Genomic DNA, 20,215 nt, shown 5'->3' with positions numbered 1-20,215 from the left:
ATCACATGCATGCAGCTTCTCTCTACTATGAATGCTCGCGTTAAATTTAAGACCTTTTTTGTATGGAAACCGCTTTCCAAATGTAGGATTTTTTGGCTCTTCTTTTCAGTTCAAAATTATTTCAGTATGTGAGTGGCTCAAAGATTTTTCTCCATTTTTTTACATTTTTTTTTCTGCTTCACTCATTTCTTAACTCTTCTTGTTCTCTTTCATCAGATCTAAACTGAAAGTAAAAAGCTTTAATTTCAAACTTTAAAAAAATTCACAAGAAAGTGACATCATTTTGTTTTAATCTACAGTATATTTCAGAATTTATTGGTGAATTCTTGTAGCTATTTTATTTATTGGTGAATTCTCGCACCTGTATGGAAGCCCGTTTCCGCCACTGAATAAAAAATAAAAGAGGTAATTGCGACTTTTTATCTCACAATTCTGACTTTTTTTCTCAGAATTGCGTGATATAAACTCGCAATTGCGAGTTAAAAAGTCATAATTGAGAGATATAAACTCGCAATTCTGAGAAATAAAGTCAGAATTGCGTGATATAAACTCGCAATTGCGAGTTAAAAAGTCATAATTGAGAGATATAAACTCGCAATTCTGAGAAATAAAGTCAGAATTGCGTGATATAAACTCGCAATTGCGAGACATAAAGTCGCAATTCTGAGATATAAAGTCAGAACTGCAAGATATAAACTCAGAATTCTGACTTTTTTTTCGCAATTGCGAGTTTCACAATTCTGACTTTTTTTATATTTCTCAGAATTGCAAGATATAAACTCGCAATTGCGAGAAAAAAAGTCAGAATTGCGAGTTATAAAGTCAGAATTGCGAGATATAAAGTCACAATTGCGTAAGTTTATATCACGCAATTCTGAGAAAAAAAGTCAGAATTGTGAGATAAAAAGTCGCAATTACCTTTTTTAATTTTTAATTCAGTGGCGGAAACGGGCTTCCATACACCTGTTACACGCACCCCTGTCACTGTAAACTGGCCTGTCAATCATCTTGTCACAGTTAACATCCTCCACATTTCGTTTCATTTAACTTCCTACCGTACTGGAGAGAAAAGAAATAGCTCGTTGATCTGCCAGTCGCGGGTCTTTCATGCGGAGTACTCTATAAGATGTAAAGTTAAAAGTAACAGATTTAAAGTTAATTGTGATATTAAGTTTTAAAATATGAAATAGTTAATAATTATCAGATTTAAACTCATTGTCAGTTATAAAGTCACATTACGAGATGAGATAAAGTTGCTGTTTGTGAGCTATAAAGTCACAATTATGAGAAATATAGTTGCAATTGTTATAAATAGATTAGAAGATAAGTCTCAATTATCTAAAGTCCTAATTGAGAGATATAATGCTACAATTATGAGAAATAAAACATTTTTCTTTTCTCTGCGTTGGGAGTGGGCTGTTTAAATTACCGTTTAAAAAAAATGAAGGTAGTCCACGTTTTTGAATGGCAGTGTATGTGTTTACATAATATTCATTATTCATGATTCAATAATCCAGTCAATATCCTCGACTGGTTCTTACTCTAGACTGAGTTCCCAAAATATAATTTCTTTTCTCCTAAATATATGTACCGATGCGGTTACACGGCTTAAATAATCATACAGACAATAGCTACATGATATAGTGCAGAACACTCGATCATCTCAGGTTTATTCAAAGGTAATGGTGATCTGTCCCAGCGGTGAATGATACACGGCCTCTATGAGCATTTAGCATGCTCACGGTGACCAGGTGTTGCTAAGCAGAGATGATTAATGATATTAGCACACTGTGTGGAAACTTCAACACCTCATTTAATTTTCAGCACGCACTGACAGTTGCCCATTCATAATTGAATCAGTAATTACTAAAATGTGATTAAATCTGAGCGGGAAGGATTTGAGAGATCGGCTTTTGAAAGGGGAACTTTTGGCATGTCAAGTGGCAATTTTGGACATGTCAGTCACTTAGCGAGAGCGTGTCAGCTAGGGAAGACTTGTGCTTGATAATCGGGACTGTCAGGCGTAATCATTGGCCGAGTCATAACACATTCATTTCTGTTTTGCTCGGTTTAGCTGTCAGGCTCGACAGCTGATGTATTCAGTCTTGAAGTGTACTAAATGAAGTGTTATGTTTAATCAGAGAGTGTTTCAGAGTTTACGGTAGACGCGCATCCTGCTAACGCTGAGTTTGTAATTGTAGTCGGACTCCTCATGAATATTTTATGTACATTTAAAATGTCTGAGTCAGGCTAACATGGTCTGTGCTTTGTAACATGTCTGCTTTGTCAACACGGTCGTTATCTTGCTGAGCAAAACTTGTTGTGCGGTTGCCATCATATTCATTACTTGATGTTTATGTATTGCCTAGGGAATCAAAACATCAAAGATGCATTAATGTTGACTTACAGTAGTTAAGAAAAACTTGGAAATTTCCAGGGGTAAAGTCATAGATTTTTTTTTCTATGTAACATTTTTATAGCAAATACACAATGCGTTTAATTTTTTTTTTTTAAACAAATTAATACTTTTATTCAGCAAGAGTGCATTAATCAGAATCAGAATCAGAATGAGCTTTATTGCCAGGTATGTTTACACATACGAGGAATTTGTTTTCGTGACAGAAGCTTCCAGTGTAACAGAATGACAGTGACCGAACAAAAAACACAGATAATAAAAAATAAAAAAAAAAAATAGAACAAGTAAATAAGGAATAAAAATATACAAATCGACAATTGTATGTACAGGTATATAACAATAGACAGTTGTATGTACAGCCACAGGTATATTATGTGCAAATTGGAATGTAAACTGAGTATGTGTGTTAGATAAATAAGTGTATGAGTGTATAAATAGTGTGTGTTCCACAGTTATTGTTAAGTGTTCATGAGATGGGTGGCCTGAGGGAAGAAACTGTTCCTGTGTCTGGCCGTTCTGGAGCTCAGAGCTCTGTAGCGTCGACCAGATGGCAACAGTTCAAAGAGGGAGTGTGCTGGATGTGAGGGGTCCAGAGTGATTTTGCCAGCCCTTTTGCTCACTCTGGATAAGTACAGTTCTTGGAGAGAAGGGAGGGTTGTACCAATGATTCGCTCAGCAGTCCATGCTGTTTCCACCCCAGTATTGTGCAAATAGACCCTCTTATTTGAATATTAGTCTCTCACTTCTACACTTGTGTTTGTATGAACCTACTTGATCTTTTTTATTTATTTCTTTATTTTATTCTGAATCTGTTTTCTTACAGGAAATTGTTGCAGACGTTCACACTACTCAAGTGTTAAGATTTGAATGTAGGATCCAACAGAACTGTTTATTTATTGTTGTATCGTAGGCTGATGCCATGATTTCTGTCAAATAAAGTAAATAAATTAGCTGTGTTAAAAATATGACAGCATACTTGACACAACATTAATATTAATACATTAATAATATAAATATTAATAAACATGAATAATTTTCTGTTCAAGTCTCTTGTGATTTAGCATTCAAACACAAACCAACTCTGCTTGCAAGCTATTCTGCCCCCTACCTTCAGGTTAGATGCACTGCACAGTATATTTATACAAACCGTGAGACAAGAACTATTTCTAATGCAGTAGAGTTGCAACATATTAGCCAATTATCTGGAAACCGTATATATTATATAAATATACCGTATTTATTGTCTGTAGCCTACTTTGTGTGCCCAGAGTCAATTTCCTTTTTTATATTTTTTATTTCTAATGCCAAATATTGTAGTGTCTATAGTTTAAAGTGATTTAAATATCTTTATCATAAGCACTTTTAAGGTCTGAATGTTCACATTTGTAACAATTTCTTATTTAATAATACTTATTATTATTATTATTTGGATGCATGAAACCACTTTGGTTTCCGTTAATAATAACCCTGCCCAGGGCATATTTTGACACGATTCATTCTCTAATGCGCTTATAAGTTACACACACTACTAATATATTAAGTAAAATATATAGTAGCCTATAACTTCGTGATTTTGGTTCAGATTTTGCGGTCGCATCAGATCCCTTACTGGCATATGACTCGTGACTATTTTTCACTTTCATTTCAATAATATAGTGTTTTTTGTTATAGTTTCACCATCAAAGTGCGAACATAAACAGGTCTCTGTCTTCGTTTTGACCACGTCGGTAGCAGGTGAGGTTTTATGTGAACTCGTATGAAATTGTTGGCCAACAAACTGAGCTTTAAATGGTACAGCTGTGTAATCTCTTGGCACTACCCATATATAAGTGTATAAATGTACAGCATGCATTTACTGCTAGGGATTACAATTGAACAATTAAAAAAATTAAAAGTTACACAGTTGTCATTGCTTATTTTCATAAAATAATTAAAAAAAAAAAAATTCTTGTATTTCAATACGTTACTGAAGAAAAGACCATAAAATTACTGTATATTTTACAGTAAACACTAAAAGTACAGTATACATACTGTAAATACATTTACAGCAAGTTAAATGGTACTGTAATTATTAATACAGTACTTTTACTGTAAGTTTAATTTACAGTAAGTTACTGGCGAACTGCTGCCAGTAAGTTACTGTAATTTCTACAGGAAATTTTTAACTGTGGGCTGTTGAAAAGCAGGATTAGGTGCACTAACCCCGATTATTGAGAAAACCCAGTACATCACTATCACTTAACGAATAATACTTTTTGTATTTCAACAACAACAGCAACAACAAAATCTGGATTTCTGTTTCCAAATTTAGACCTGTCTGAGAGAATTGATTTGTTGTTTTTCTTGTTTACAGGCCTGTAAACATGGAGCACCAATTTCTTTTGCTCTTTTTATGGCTTTGTGGTAGGCTAACTGTTTTACTTACTAATGTTTTTCTGTGTTGCGATTTCTTTGGTAAAATATTCATTAATTGATGTTTTGTATGAAATGAACCGTTTTGTAAATTGTTCTGGTCTGTTTCAGGTGCTTTAGATGCAAAGGCAGATGAAATGAGGACCGATTCAGTGATGGAGGGATATCTCAACACTCATGCTGTATAATATTCTTTAACATATACTAATTGAACGTTTCTGTACTTTTTTTTTTAACATTCTCTAATCATTTCCAGCTCCCAACTCCTGAAATTATCAGAAAGTATCGACCATGTACAGAAGGATCATTAAGGACAAAGTGTGTGTTGGTGTGTTCAGCGAAGAACGTTCCAAATGCGACTCTAACCTTGTATAACGGAAGCAGTTTATTCTCCATGACTAAAGTTTCTGATATTAACATCGGTCCCGTTCTATGTCTGGAGGTGGAAAATAAGGATAAAAACAACTACAGCTGTGTGTTCAACAATCACATCAGCAGCCAGATTACACGTCTCAACATCACGCAACTCTGTCAGTCGTGTTCACGTATGTGGCATTTATTTACCGACTTCATCTGAATTCTGTCAGACATTTTATTTCACTGAGTTCACTAGTTTGTTTCCTGGTGTTTTACAGTAAACGCATTTACCATTTAGAATAATAGAAGGTGTTTACTTAATTCTCACAAATCTATCAGAATGCAACTCCTCATTCTACCACAGATAAATATTTATTATGCTGTGTATTGTCCTGTGATGTTTTATTGCTTAAACAGCTACAACACAGGCACAGGTGTTGGTGATGGAGGGAGATTCTGTCACTCTGGACAGTCATTTTACAGACTTGCAGATGGAAGATTTGGAATTTGTATGATTATGAAATTTGTTTTTTTGTAATCATCATGGAATTTGCTCCCTTTGTTGTTGATTTTCACTTTAAATTTGTTAATAAATCTATTTTTTGTTTGATATCATCTTTTATATCATCTTTATAACCATTATAATTCCTGCAACGCCAAGCTAATATACCTTGTCTGAACTTGCATTTCCTTCATTCTGATAAAATACTGTTCAGAAACTAGGTCACCATCTTGCTCCAGTCTGTTTGTACACAGGTTTACAATAAAATGTTGCTTATTTCTCACGGTTGCTTATGGCATAGGGTTCAGTGTCATCAGTATTTCAGCACATTTTTGTTTATATTTTAGCACTATTCTAAAACATTTTCCTCGCAATGCTATATGTTAGTTGTCACATGCTCAAATATTCCAGTTGGTGGCAGGAAAGTTTAAATTAAAAGCCCTGTCTAGTTTCAATTTCAGCAACAACAAAGACATTTTCTAAAACTGTCTATTTAAAAATGTTTTGTATACTAAATGTAATTTACAGAATTGTTAAATAATTGGGAAATTGTTAATATGCCACTGTTAATAATGAACCTGCATTGTTAATATGGGATAGGACAGACATGCTAGTTTCCTGATATTAAGCACTTTATATTCACACCCAAAACAGGATCAAGCATTAGCCACAAACAAGTAAGTAAACAGGATTATGTTGCACATTATGATTAAACAATATCAAACTCAAAATAGTGTAGGCTATGTTGGACAATTAGTCACGAGGTTGCAGGTAACTCATTTGGTACAACAGCACGCTAGTGAATGTGACATGCATTTATACAGGTTGAGTTCATTTTAGACCAAAGTAGGGCATCTGCTACATTTTAGACAAAATCTCGGCATTTAGTTTGCTTGTTCTTTTCTCTGCCAGTGGTATAGTTAATAAGCATCAAGTGTTTCTTCTAGCGCCTCTAATAAAACAGACCCATTATAATGATGGTTATAATATCTGGACAATACCTTAACTGAGCATGTTATTTTTTAAGTTGAACTAATGGGGTAATAATGTTTGTGTTGGGAAATGTATTAATTTTGTACTAAATAAAAAGTATGTTTTACAATAACTTTATTTCTCCCAGCTGAAGCTATCTTTTATTTAATAAATTTCAATGTGATTTCTGTCTGTATTTCTCACCACTAGAAAGTAATAGCATTTAACGACCAGAAGGTGACAGAAACGATGTAATGTATGCAATCATTTACGTCACGTGACTGCATGCTTCTTTGACAAGGCGCGGGGGAATTTGACGTTTGACGCCGGCGGGAAAATAAAGAGCCTTTTCCCGGGTTTCGAGATGAGGGCAGTCCTTTAGGTCTTCAAGTTCTTACTCCTCGCGAAAAAGTTAAATTTTTACACAGAGTGTGCACGTAAACAGTGTCTATATCACAAAAAATTATCTTACGATTCACCTGTTGTGTAAAATGGTTTGACCTGGCAAATAACGCCTCAGTAACGAGTTGTGACTTGAGCGTTACTCCCGATGAAAAGGGTTTGTTTAGTAGTGAAGAGCACCATGAAAAACGTCCTTAATATGCAAGGGTTTTGTAAGCAAAGACGCCAGGTGTCAGAGCAAAGTAGCTAAACAAAATATCACTTTGTGGACCTTTAAGATAGCATTGCAGCTTTTTGTTTCTTTTACACATATTTTCCATTGTTATATGCATTTTATAGAAAACTGTAAAGTTAGATATTTAAAGAAACTAGAATATAGAAATGATCACAACAGCCTAAGTACAAGATATTGACTATTTCTGTTCTTTTATGTTTGTGAGCTTGTGGTTTTATAGCATGCGTCAGACAGCGGCAGAACCCCCAGGCTCAATTTCTGCTTACTGTATTGTCAGATAAAGCAACTGCACTTGTTTTCCATGGAAATCCCCAAGCTCCCTCTCCCCTTGTGTTTAGGATATAAACACTGCGCAGAAGACTGGGAGGGAGAGGCAGGGTACTGAAAGAAAACAATGGATACTTTTGCTGATCCTTTTTCAGGTGTCTTTGCTAGGAATCGTGGCTGTGTGTTTAACCATACTGTATTGTTCCCACAGTTGTAGGTTATGTGCGTTTTCTTTGAACAGAGACCTGATGTCAATATTTGTAGAGGAAAGGACAAATATGGTAGACTGTACTTCATTGTCACAGGAAGTTAGGTCTTTTTAAATAACTCTGATGCTTTACATGGTCTGTCTTGAGACTTCTGACACAGGATGCGGTTTGGTAAGTGAAACAGTGACAGACCAAGATAAAAATACGAAACTTGTATTGATGCACAATTACAGGTTTGCAGCTCCCCCAGTGTATTGTTTTACGTTACGCGCTTACATCATGACGTATTACACTTGAAATACCTCACTTACAACCAGTACCTCACGTTTTCCTAATATTTTGTTTCATTTTTATTGAGCAGTATGAATATTATCTCTAACAGACAGAACCATTGTAAAATGGAAGTGGAGCATCTGAAAGGAAAGTAGGAGGTGTTAAAATGAGTAGCTGATTTATGATTTATAAGCAAAATTTGAACACTATAGCCCTCCCCCATTACATAATCTGCTTACACAATGGTGTATCTTGATAAACCACACTGGTACTGAACATTGGAATCATGAGGGAATCCCACTTTTTATGTACAAAATTTTCCTACTTTGAAGCTCCTCAAACTAAACCCTACCAATTGTAAACATGTTAATCTGACAACACTTACTGGAAACCGATCAAGTTACAGTATAAACACTTGGCTCCTCCCTTAGACTGCCATTAACCAGGCCAACTTCCTCTGAATGTAACTGATGCTCTCAGTTACTGATGAAGGTTTATCATTAGAAATAGGAAATGAGTGTGTGAGCACTGGGGGACACTAAGATTCTGTTGTCCATGTCACACAGAATGCAAAATTCCCCCTGTCCTTTGTGTTTTGTGTGATGCTGATATATCACTGTATGCAAAGAGAAGACAGTTGGCGCACATATCAGATAACATTGGCCATCGGGGAGCGGTAACTTGGCAACCGACTCGACCAATAAGGTAGTCAAAATACTGGAGCCCTTTCCCTTTACTGTCTGTTTGGAGATACAAGCAGGTTTGGTCAGTCTTAAACATAATGATGACTACAAAACATGGAACGAATGAAAACGGGACATTTTATAAGACGAAAGATCAAATCCTACAACAACAGTTGATCAATCGATTGGAGTTTAATACATAAACATGAAATTACTGCTCAGTGTAAATCTTATGGGACCGCAGGAAAAAAAACTATCTCTGATCTACAGGAAATGGTGGCCTACCAGAACCCAAAGTGTGAAAAAAGTGTGAACTGAGGGTTTTATGAAATTAAGTTTTAGATCAGTCTGTGACATCTGTTAGCATTTTGTCTGTAAAAGGAATATACTTAATTATAAAAAAAAAGCAGTAATAGGGACAATAATTTGGGACTTTATGCCCAAATTACACCAGTGTTATTTAGAACTGGTTCTAAAACGCTTTGTTGGGGCAACATGTTTACAATATACAGCTCTATCTTTAAACTACATCCTAACTGCCCAAACTACTTTCCCTGATATCAGTGGTAGCAATGGAGCCATTTCCTTCATTTCTTTTGGAAACACGGATGTGGGATGACATTAAACTCCAACTTATAAACTTTCTTGTGGCACCATAATGTCATGTCAGATAATCAAGCAGATGCTCACTTATTTTATGGTAAAAATCGACATTTGAGGACATTTAGAAGTAATTTACTTCTTTGAACTGGCATTCTAGTCTTTCATCCAACCGTCAAACTACACTCTGCACTCTACTTGACAAAACTAAGCAGTTTGTTACAAATAATATTAAAATTCTGGTGAATAAATTTATTTAAATAACTTAATTTGCATTTTAATATACTATCTACAAAAATTTTGTCTTATACAAGCAACAGTTGCTTAGAGTCTGCTCCGACTATGGTGAGCAATATGATTTAAAGTTTAACATCAAAAAGAGTGTTGTTATAATAGTGAGGACAAAGGAGGACCGTAAGGCCGTGTTCCCCTCTTTTTATTTGGCTGGACAGGAGTTATCTGTGGTGAATAAGGTCAAATATCTTGGTCACATCATTAGAAGTGACCTTTGTGACGATGATGACATTCAGAGACAGTATTGTAAATTGTATGCACAAGCTAATATGCTTGTTCGTAAATTTAGCATGTGTACTGATGATGTCAAAATAGCTTTGTTTAAAGCCTATTGCACTCCACTGTATACTGCCCACTTGTGGTGCAGTTACAGTAAAGCTAAATTTAACAAGTTGCAGGTTGCATATAATGATGCATTGCGACTTTTATTAAAAGTCCCTCGGTGTACAAGTGCCAGTCAGCTTTTTGTTCAGAATCAGGTGCCTATGTTATGTGCTGTTATCAGAAACTTTGTGTATAAATTTATAAAGCGACTTGAGGCCTCTAAAAATGAAATTATTGTGATCTTGGAGAAGAGTACTGTTAGGTACACCTCTGCACTTTGGAGGCACTGGAGAAAGTGCTTATATGGACATTAGATGTAAATTATTTTCTTGTTATTTGTTGTTGTTGTTATCCATGTTGTATGTTGTTTTTGTATGCTTTTTTATTTTATATGGACCTTTTTGAGTCTGAAATAAAGATATCATTCATTATACAATCACAACGTTGGTGACTGTAAATGCCGAAAGTTGACGCTTACACATAAGGGTGACTAGTTTGTGTGAAAAAAAACAACAACTGCATGCACACTGCATTTTGGTTTTGACCTCAACAGGAAGTGGTGGTCACTCTGAAGGTGATGCAGCAGACGGTCTCATGGCAGGCGCTTCAGCCCGAGTGACCTAATTAAGTTTATGATTGTGCTAATCTGATTATTTTTGTACACTGTTTTTATTGTTTTAATATTTATCAGAATCAACAATCTGATGCGAGTTGCGCTGCTCTGATGGGGACTTTTAGGCCTGAACTGTGAGAACTTCTGCATTTTTTTTTCTTGCAAACATCACAAAAAGTTTATTGATCTCAGATAGTTGAGTCAGATCAGAGGCCTCAGTTTGCTTTGGGTTTTTGTAGAAGAGTGAAAAAGATGAGGAAGGGCTTTGGGTTCAGAGAAGAGAAGAGCTGAAAACCACAGTGATGATTAGACTGTAACATGGTTTATCATTCAGATTGTAGACTTTGCATTGCACTGCAGGGTTTAACTACAAATGTGTATGAATTGCGTTTAGTAGAGTTAGCAAATAAAGTCCAATAAATTAAGCGAATGCTTCAAATAATTTTTATTGTGTATGTGCAATTAGTTTAACCATCTCAATAAATGTATTGTTATTATAAATCTAGGTCAGGGTATTGTACCTCCAAGTTGTGTATCGAAGTGTGGTTTGCACCAGTGGAATGTGCAACCTGTGCACAATGAGTTTGAGAGATGGATGCGTGGTGGTGTGTGCATATGCGGTACCGGTGCAAGGTGTAGGTGGATGAGGTGTTTCTGATGGCCTGATCTTAATACTGACTTATATACGTTAACAAAAGCTCTAGGAGAGGCAAATACTAAAATTTCTAAAGTGCATTAAGCATATGTTATGTGCAACACAATCATACCAATATGTTCCAAAAAAACAACCTAAGCTTGTATGACCACACTTTTAAAAAATAAAGGTGCTTACGATGCCATAGAAGAACCTTTTTGTCTAAATGGTTCCATAAAGAACCTTTAACATCTGAAGAACCTTTCTGTTTTACAAAAGGTCCTTTGCGGCGAAAGAAGGTTCTTCAGATTATAAAAAGGTATAAAAGAGATGGTTCTTTAAATAACCTTTGACTGAATGGTTCGTTGTGGAACCAAAAATGGTTCTTCTATGGCATCGCTTGAAGTACCTTTTGAAGCACCTTTATTTTTAAGAGTGTAGCTGGTTTCTTGCTGGTCCAAGATTATCTACAAGCTTGGACCTGCCTCCAACCATATTTATTCCAAAACACAGAAACCATTTTCCAGTTAAAAGACAGAATGAACAAAATCTTAAGACGTTAATAATATTCAAATCGCAAAAAATGACAGTACAAAATACACAGTAGCCTATAATGTACCAGAAAACTACTTCACTCAGTAATAGTCAAGGGCGGGACTAAAAACAGTGAGGTCGCCTCAAACGCACTGCATGTGAAACCTTTTTTCTTTTTAATTTGTAGGTTCGTGAAGAAAGTTTTCTTAATTATCGATTTGATGAAATCAGGCAAATTAAGTGTGTAGACGCTGGTCGGTTTGAATGCGTTAGATCCGTGTTCCTGTCTTTTGTCCATCGGACACTTGACGGTTCTCGTAAAACACATCATGGAATTCAATTATCTTTAGGACAAAATGAGGATTATTATTTGTAAAACAACGTTTTTATGTCTCTTCCTGTTGGTCATGGATGGTAAGTGTTTTAACTGTGTCGCTTCGACTTTAGTCTGTTGGGTTTAAAACAGAAATATGATATTTATTCGCTTATTCTCCGCTGCATCATCCTCTGTCTGCACCTTTAACACATAACGTTATAGATTGTGACCAAAAACAAGTGCGAATTTCTGTGGGTTTATCAGGTATGGGATCAACCAGTAGGCTTGCCTACCAAACAAACAACGTACATAACGTAGCAAATTAGCTTTAATGGAAGTTGCGCCCAAATGTTGGATCAGCCATTGGCAATCTTTCTATAGAAACTAAGAGCGCAACATTCTTTGTCGCGCACATACGTATAGGCTATCTAACGTTAACAGGATCACAAAGAAAGTAGTAATCTCCACGAGGGTAGCTTTAATTGACACAATTAATTAACACTAAACATAATTATAACCATGTATTATAAATAACAATCAACATTCCCAATAAGTACAGTCGACTCTGCATATTCTGCAGTATCCAGTGGCTGTTTTTGTTTTGTAATAGTTTTTTAGTTGTATTTGCCCGTGTATAATCATAGGAAACTGAATAAAACTATAAAAAAAATAGGTTAATTTCTTCAGAAGTTAAGAATAGTATACTGTAAAAAATTAATTAAATTAAAGTAATTTTAACAGAACAATAAATGGTTGGTTGGCTATAATGTTACCTTACAATATACAGTATGATTAAAAAGAAATACATTAAGTAAACAATATTAGTTATGGGGCAAAGGGAACTCCGTAGATTTATTTCGTTTCTTTCTTTTTTATCAGTCATGTTCATATAAGTGTTTTATGTTGCATTTTATGTTATTTAGTTCATGCTTAGTGTGTTATTTAAGTCTGTACCCTGAAAAAAAAATCCAAATAGGTTGGTATGTTAACATTATATAATTTATTTACATGTACATGGAATTGTAAAATATAGTTTTGCTCCTGTAATTCTAATGAAAAAAAAATACAATATCATTTTGAAATTATTAGTATTATTAGTAATACTATTAATATTAGTAAATTCTAAATGGCGCCTTCTATTTGTAATCCTCCTTCATTACAATTATTCTGGGAAAACTGTTTCTGAATGTGTTTCAGATGTGTTTGGTGGTGATACAGATGTAATGAAGTCAGTGTCAGTAACTGAGGGAGATTCTGTCACTCTACACACTGATGTTACTGAAGTACAGAGAGATGATCAGATACTGTGGATGTTTGGACCTAAAGAGAATCGAATAGCTGAAGCGCAACATTCTTTGTCGCGCACATACGTATAGGCTATCTAACGTTAACAGGATCACAAAGAAAGTAGTAATCTCCACGAGGGTAGCTTTAATTGACACAATTAATTAACACTAAACATAATTATAACCATGTATTATAAATAACAATCAACATTCCCAATAAGTACAGTCGACTCTGCATATTCTGCAGTATCCAGTGGCTGTTTTTGTTTTGTAATAGTTTTTTAGTTGTATTTGCCCGTGTATAATCATAGGAAACTGAATAAAACTATAAAAAAAATAGGTTAATTTCTTCAGAAGTTAAGAATAGTATACTGTAAAAAATTAATTAAATTAAAGTAATTTTAACAGAACAATAAATGGTTGGTTGGCTATAATGTTACCTTACAATATACAGTATGATTAAAAAGAAATACATTAAGTAAACAATATTAGTTATGGGGCAAAGGGAACTCCGTAGATTTATTTCGTTTCTTTCTTTTTTATCAGTCATGTTCATATAAGTGTTTTATGTTGCATTTTATGTTATTTAGTTCATGCTTAGTGTGTTATTTAAGTCTGTACCCTGAAAAAAAAATCCAAATAGGTTGGTATGTTAACATTATATAATTTATTTACATGTACATGGAATTGTAAAATATAGTTTTGCTCCTGTAATTCTAATGAAAAAAAAATACAATATCATTTTGAAATTATTAGTATTATTAGTAATACTATTAATATTAGTAAATTCTAAATGGCGCCTTCTATTTGTAATCCTCCTTCATTACAATTATTCTGGGAAAACTGTTTCTGAATGTGTTTCAGATGTGTTTGGTGGTGATACAGATGTAATGAAGTCAGTGTCAGTAACTGAGGGAGATTCTGTCACTCTACACACTGATGTTACTGAAGTACAGAGAGATGATCAGATACTGTGGATGTTTGGACCTAAAGAGAATCGAATAGCTGAACTCTATAAACAGATGATTGATATGTTTAGCAGTAATGAGACATTTGGAGACAGACTGCAGTTGGACTCTTTCACTGGATCTCTGACCATCAGAAACATCAGAAGCACAGACTCTGGACTTTATAAACTACAGATCCGCAGCAACAGAGGGAACTCGGACAAGACATTCAATGTTACTGTCTATGGTGAGACAAATATGACTTAAAAACATCTTAAAATATGTATAAATGGTTGTGAAGCTTATTATTGATCTGGTAGTAGTGACTTTTAACAATACTAAAAACTGAAATGTATTTCCAATCTACTTTTTATTTTAAGCCAGCAAACTCTAACCCCTAAAATGTAATGCAGCCTTTATTTTCTGTACAATTATGTATGTTATGTCTTTTGTGTTTTTGTTTTGTAATACGGGCTATTAAGTTGACTCTTAGTTTGTATTTGGTTCAGTTCCTGTTTCTCTTTGTCATTAGCAACTTATGTACATCTGTGTCTTGTAGGTAATTTACCCTTTGTGTAGCTCTTGTTTAGTTGGTTCTTGTCAATCCTTGGTGCTAATGTTGTGTAGCTCACTTCTGGTTTCCATGTTGGATATTTTGATTATTGTTCCACTTAATCTGCATTTGGATCCTGCTTTCCCTCATGTCAGAGTTTGCCCACATTACAACAATATGCGTATTTAATTGACATGTTTTCCAGCTCGTCTTCCTGTTCCTGTCATCACTGGTAACTCTTTAAACTGTCCATCATCTGAAAGATCCTCAGTGTCCACATGTTCACTGGTGTGTTCAGTGGTGAATGTGAGTCATGTGACTCTCTCCTGGTACAAAGGAAGCAGTTTATTGTCCAGCATCAGTGTGTCTGATCTCAGCATCAGTCTCTCTCTACCTCTGGAGGTGGAATATCAGGATAAAAACAGCTACAGCTGTGTGCTCAACAATCCCATCAGCAACCAGACTCAACATCTGGACATCAGTGGACTCTGTCAAGGTATGACCACATCAGGGTTTGTTAATTATATTTGAACTAAGCTAAATAGCTTCACTAAATACCATTTATAGTTTAAATCCCACAATATGCAGGTGGTGGTATTTCAGATTGAGTTAAAATACTTTCAAGGTGTTCCGTGTTATCAATTTTTTTTTATATACTCAGTACTTTTATATATAAATCGGTACTTATTTCGGACCATTTTTGACAATTATACCAACAACCTACAGTTGTTGCTTTCTGTATAGTAGTGCAAGATATAAATGAAGGCATGACTGCACATTTATATACTGGAAGTAAAAATAAAAAATTATTTAAAGGGTATTCTGTACAATGGATTTAAGTTTCAAAAAAACTTTTAAATTCCTTTTCTGCCTTCATATCATTGCTCTTCCATAAATAGTATTTATTTTTCTTCTTTAAAGGCACAGGTGAATGTTAATTATTGTTTTTCCTCTTTCAATTTCAGATTGCAGTTCATGGTCGATTACAATCATCTGCAGTTGTTCTGCAGTAGTTCTGGCTGTGATCGCAATTGTGATGTGCTGTCTTTACAGGAAATACAGAAAACCAAGGCCAAAAGGCAGGTCTTATTGTAAGCTAATGCAACAAGCATATGTGCATTCATGTTTTAATGATTGCTATTAATGATTTTATTACTTAGTTTTTTAATTCTTGACTTTAGTGAATTGTTTTGAACCACCTGCACATGCAGCTGAAACCGTTCAGACAGACGAGAGTGAGGTAGCTTACGCCGAAACAACATTTTTACCTAATGTACAAAACAAGGTATGACTCTCATGGGCATGTTCACTTTTACACCAGATAAAAATGGTTTAAAAAATAAAAAAGTTTAAAAGTTTGCATGAAGCAATGGCAGTATACTGTTACTGGGATAGTTCTGTAACTCCAGCACATTAATCAGAAAACAATGCTCTTCTTCCTTGTGACTTTGCCAGCTTCTGGTATGAAGAACTGGGGTTTTCAGTAGTGTGATTACTTTGGAAGTATCAAAACATAGCATTTGTAAGATTATGATTTTTCAGCTATAAATATCAACAGTAGCATCCAATAAATACTAGATAGATGTGTTCTGTCTTTTCACTTTTAAAATGCGTTTCGAAGTAAGAACTGACTGCTATACATAAAATGATAGAAATGATATAAAAATGAGCCTGCTGGTTTTTGTTTTGTGAGACTTCTTACCTTCTGTCTGTGTTGTCCTACAGAAGCCCAATGGGACAGAAGAGACTATATATTCCACCGTCAATAGACACTGATCAAACAAGCAGCAGTCTCTCATTTCACCACAATGGCTTTGCACACCTGCATCTGTCAGTATTACTACACTTGATCGAGGAGAGGAAAACATGATATGCCCTTGATTTTCTTTGCTTTTTAACTTAAAAGAAAAGATTTTGAAGAATGTTGGGGTCCAAACAACATTGGGCCGCATTCACTCTTATTGTATAAAATGTGTATTAAAAATATTGTATAAAAATACTTTTTTTCAAAATATCTTCATATGTTATATAGGCTTGGTATGACATGAGGGAGAGTAAATGATGACAGAAGGATGACAATATCTTTACGTTGATCAGGTTGTGGCAGAACAAGCATGTCTAATATATAGGAAATAAAAGACTGAACAACTTATTCAACATTGGACTGAACTTTGTTTGTGTGTTTCGTTTTAGTTTTTTTGCATGTCCAAATTCCCCTCTGACTAATAAATCTATATTTTGCATGTAGACGCAGCGAGAGTTAAAATGACTATTAAAAACAACTGACTTAAGTCAGAAATTACTTAATTATTGTACAAAAAAGGCGGTTTCATATGTGATGCATTAAAATCAGAAACTTGCATGCCTTGTTTATGCTCTTTCAGCTTGTCTGATCCACAGAATAACTGGCAGTTACTTATGTCCTCAGGGTTCTTATGTAAAGCCACAAGACTCCACCCCAGCTCCTGCTGTCATTCCAGTAATTCTTAGCTTTCTGCCCTGTATCATAGCACTGCAAGTCATTACATGTCTCATCGTACACTATTGCTTTACACTCACAGGCTTTGTGCTGCATCTGATGAAATTTGACCCTGATCTGTGCTGTTTGTTTCTGTTAAAAGTTTATTCTCTTTTTGTTTTTCCCCTTTTCATTGTTGTTAGTATTTTTATAGAAAGCCCAAAGTTCCAGTAACTGGTTAGTCGGTTATTTCCAAAATAAAGAGATGTGGATTGAAATTGATGTTGAGCCTCAAAGTTTATGAAGGTATTTGTTGATGCTTTAGGTCAGTGACTTTCAAAGTGTAGGGCAGTAAAATTGTAAATATAATTCAACGTGTTATTAGACCAGAGGGTGAGTAAATGACGATTTTTAGAATAACTCCTTCATTTATTTGTCACATTGCCCCTTTAAAACGGTGAATCACACAGTTTTAAATGGGCAGTTAAAAAATGAGAACCACTGTATTAAGCAAAACTATTGTTGTACCTGCTAGGAGAGTTTGACATTTGGTAATTCAGACTGCAGTCTTGCATACAGGTAACTGATCATTTAATGAGATAAGAATTTTGGTAGACTACAAAGAAGCACGTTTCCTCTATTTACATTATGAAGTGGATATGAATTCGATTGAACAATTATGAGTTATTGCCACCTAGTGTCTGCAGAAGAAAATGGCGTCAGTGAGGTTGTGATGCTGGCTTTTTCTTTTTCACATCCGTTCTAGATCTGACGTAACAAACGAGCAGAGCAACAGCGGCCACGCCCACCACAGCATAAATCAGCGATGGAGTCGCACTCAAATAACTGCTGGATAAGTCTGGGGAAAGAAAAGACAAATATTAGGCTAGCCTATATGAGGAATCAAATGGTCATTTCTAAAAGTATTTTGCTCATTAAATGTTTGAATGAAAATTCTAAAATGTATTGTTCCAAAAAAGCACCTTTGAGAAACTCAACAGCATGAAAAGACAATGCAGAAAAGCTGAGCGGATGTGGCGGAAGACGAAACCTGAATTTCACTATAGCATCTATAAAGACAGCCTTCATGCCTTCATTGTGGAACTAGGCACAGCTAGACAGTCATTCTTCTCAAACCTTATAAGCAGTAACTTAAACAACACTCGCACTCTTTTTGTTGAAAGACTAACAAACCCCTCAAGTCAGATTGCCAGTGAAATGCTCTCCGACAGCAAATTCAATGAGTTTGCTTGCTTTCTTTTCTGCGAAGATCAATAATATCAGAAAGGCGATTAGCACATCCTCAATTTATGCAGAGGTCAGACAGATTTGACCACAATCTCAAAAAGAAGTTACTATGTCTGTTTTTGAAGCAATTGGTAACAAACTTTTGTAAGAAATAGTACAGCACCTTAAATCGTCAACCTGCGACCTTGACACACTTCCCACATCTTTTTTTTTTAAAGTGTGTTTAACTGTTTAAAAACAGATCTCTTAGAAGTGGTAAACACCTCACTTCTTTCTGGGACTTTTCCAAACTCCCTGAAAACTGCAGTTGTTAAGCCCCTCCACAAAAAGAGCAATCTGGATAATACCATATTGAGCAAATATAGACCAATATCAAATCTTCCTTTTATAGGCAAGATTATTGAAAAGGTCGTTTTTAATCAGCTGAACAACTTCTTAAACTCAAATGGATACCTGGACCATTTTCAATCTGGCTTCCGACCGCATCACAGCACAGAGACAGCGCTCATAAAGATAATAAATTATATTCGCATCAATTCTGATTCTGGCAAAATATCAGTGCTGGTACTACTGGATCTCAGTGCTGCGTTTGACACTGTCGATTATAACATACTACTAGAGAGACTGGAAAACTGGGTCGGGCTTTCTGGGATGGTACTCAAATGGTTCAGGTCATACTTAGAAGGGAGAGGTTATTATGTGAGTATAGGAGAGCATAAGTCTAAGTGGACGTCCATGACATGTGGAGTCCCACAAGGCTCAATTCTTGCACCGCTCTTGTTAAGCCTGTATATGCTTCCACTAAGTTTCTTCCACTTGGAGAAACTTGTTGACTTTATCACCAGCAGGGTCGACTATTGTAATGGTCTCCTTACCGGCCTTCCCAAAAAGACCATTAGACAGCTGCAGCTCATCCAGAACGCTGCTGCCAGGATTCTGACTAGAACCAGAAAATCTGAGCATATCACACCAGTCCTCAGGTCTTTACACTGGCTTCCAGTTACATTTTAGATTGATTTTAAAGTATTATTACTTGTTTATAAATCACTCAATGGCCTAGGACCTCAATACATTGCAGATATGCTCACTGAATAGTGAAGCCTAACAGACCACTCAGATCATTAGGATCAAGTCAGTTAGAAATACCAAGGGTACACTCAAAACAAGGGGAGTCCGCTTTTAGTTATTATGCCGTCCACAGTTGGAATCAGCTTCCAGAAGAAATCAGATGTGCTAAATCAGTAGCTACATTTAAATATAGACTCAAAACACATCTGTTTCGTTTGCTTTTAATCTGTTTAGTGCTTTTACTGAATGAGCACTGCGCTACGTCCGAACTGATTGCAGTGTATTTTATGTATCTTCATTTTCTATTCTTAACTGTTTTAATTTCATTTTAAATCAATTTTTGAAAATCATTTTAGAATTTAATTCCTTGCTTTTATTATTGTGATTTTTTTTTTTTACTTATGTAAAGCACTTTGAATTACCATTGTGTATGAAATGTGCTATATAAATAAACTTGCCTTGCCTTGCCTTTTGCTAGTAATACATGTTGTGCATATTTATATGCTCCATGATTAATTACAGTTAATATAGCTAGTACAGGAGGAATATTAAAGGGGTCATATGATGCTGCTAAAAAGAACATTATTTTGTGTATTTGGTGTAATGAAATGT

The 20,215-nt window shown here is 35.2% G+C and overlaps 2 protein-coding genes across 2 annotated transcripts in view; one reads left to right on the top strand and one right to left on the bottom strand.

Annotated features, from left to right (window-relative positions):
* Window positions 1–17,513, top strand: part of LOC107653181 (titin-like) — a 45,079-nt gene extending 27,566 nt beyond the window's left edge. Inside the window, exons 5-8 of the mRNA XM_016439845.1 lie at window positions 15,035–15,325; window positions 15,795–15,908; window positions 16,011–16,114; window positions 16,555–17,513. Coding sequence (XP_016295331.1) covers window positions 15,035–15,325; window positions 15,795–15,908; window positions 16,011–16,114; window positions 16,555–16,605 — 560 coding nt within the window. The 3' untranslated portion in view covers window positions 16,606–17,513. The remainder of the gene's footprint in view (window positions 1–15,034; window positions 15,326–15,794; window positions 15,909–16,010; window positions 16,115–16,554) is intronic.
* A 493-nt stretch (window positions 17,514–18,006) lies between these two features.
* LOC107653161 (SLAM family member 9-like) overlaps window positions 18,007–20,215 on the bottom strand; it is a 5,061-nt gene continuing 2,852 nt past the window's right edge. The window contains exon 4 of the mRNA XM_016439806.1: window positions 18,007–18,146. Coding sequence (XP_016295292.1) covers window positions 18,007–18,146 — 140 coding nt within the window. The remainder of the gene's footprint in view (window positions 18,147–20,215) is intronic.

Source organism: Sinocyclocheilus anshuiensis, unplaced genomic scaffold (assembly GCF_001515605.1).
Source record: "Sinocyclocheilus anshuiensis isolate Anshui unplaced genomic scaffold, SAMN03320099.WGS_v1.1 scaffold211, whole genome shotgun sequence".
Lineage (NCBI taxonomy): Eukaryota > Metazoa > Chordata > Actinopteri > Cypriniformes > Cyprinidae > Sinocyclocheilus > Sinocyclocheilus anshuiensis.
The sequence above is the reverse complement of the archived record's forward strand: the minus strand, read 5'-3'. Positions and strand labels throughout refer to the sequence as shown.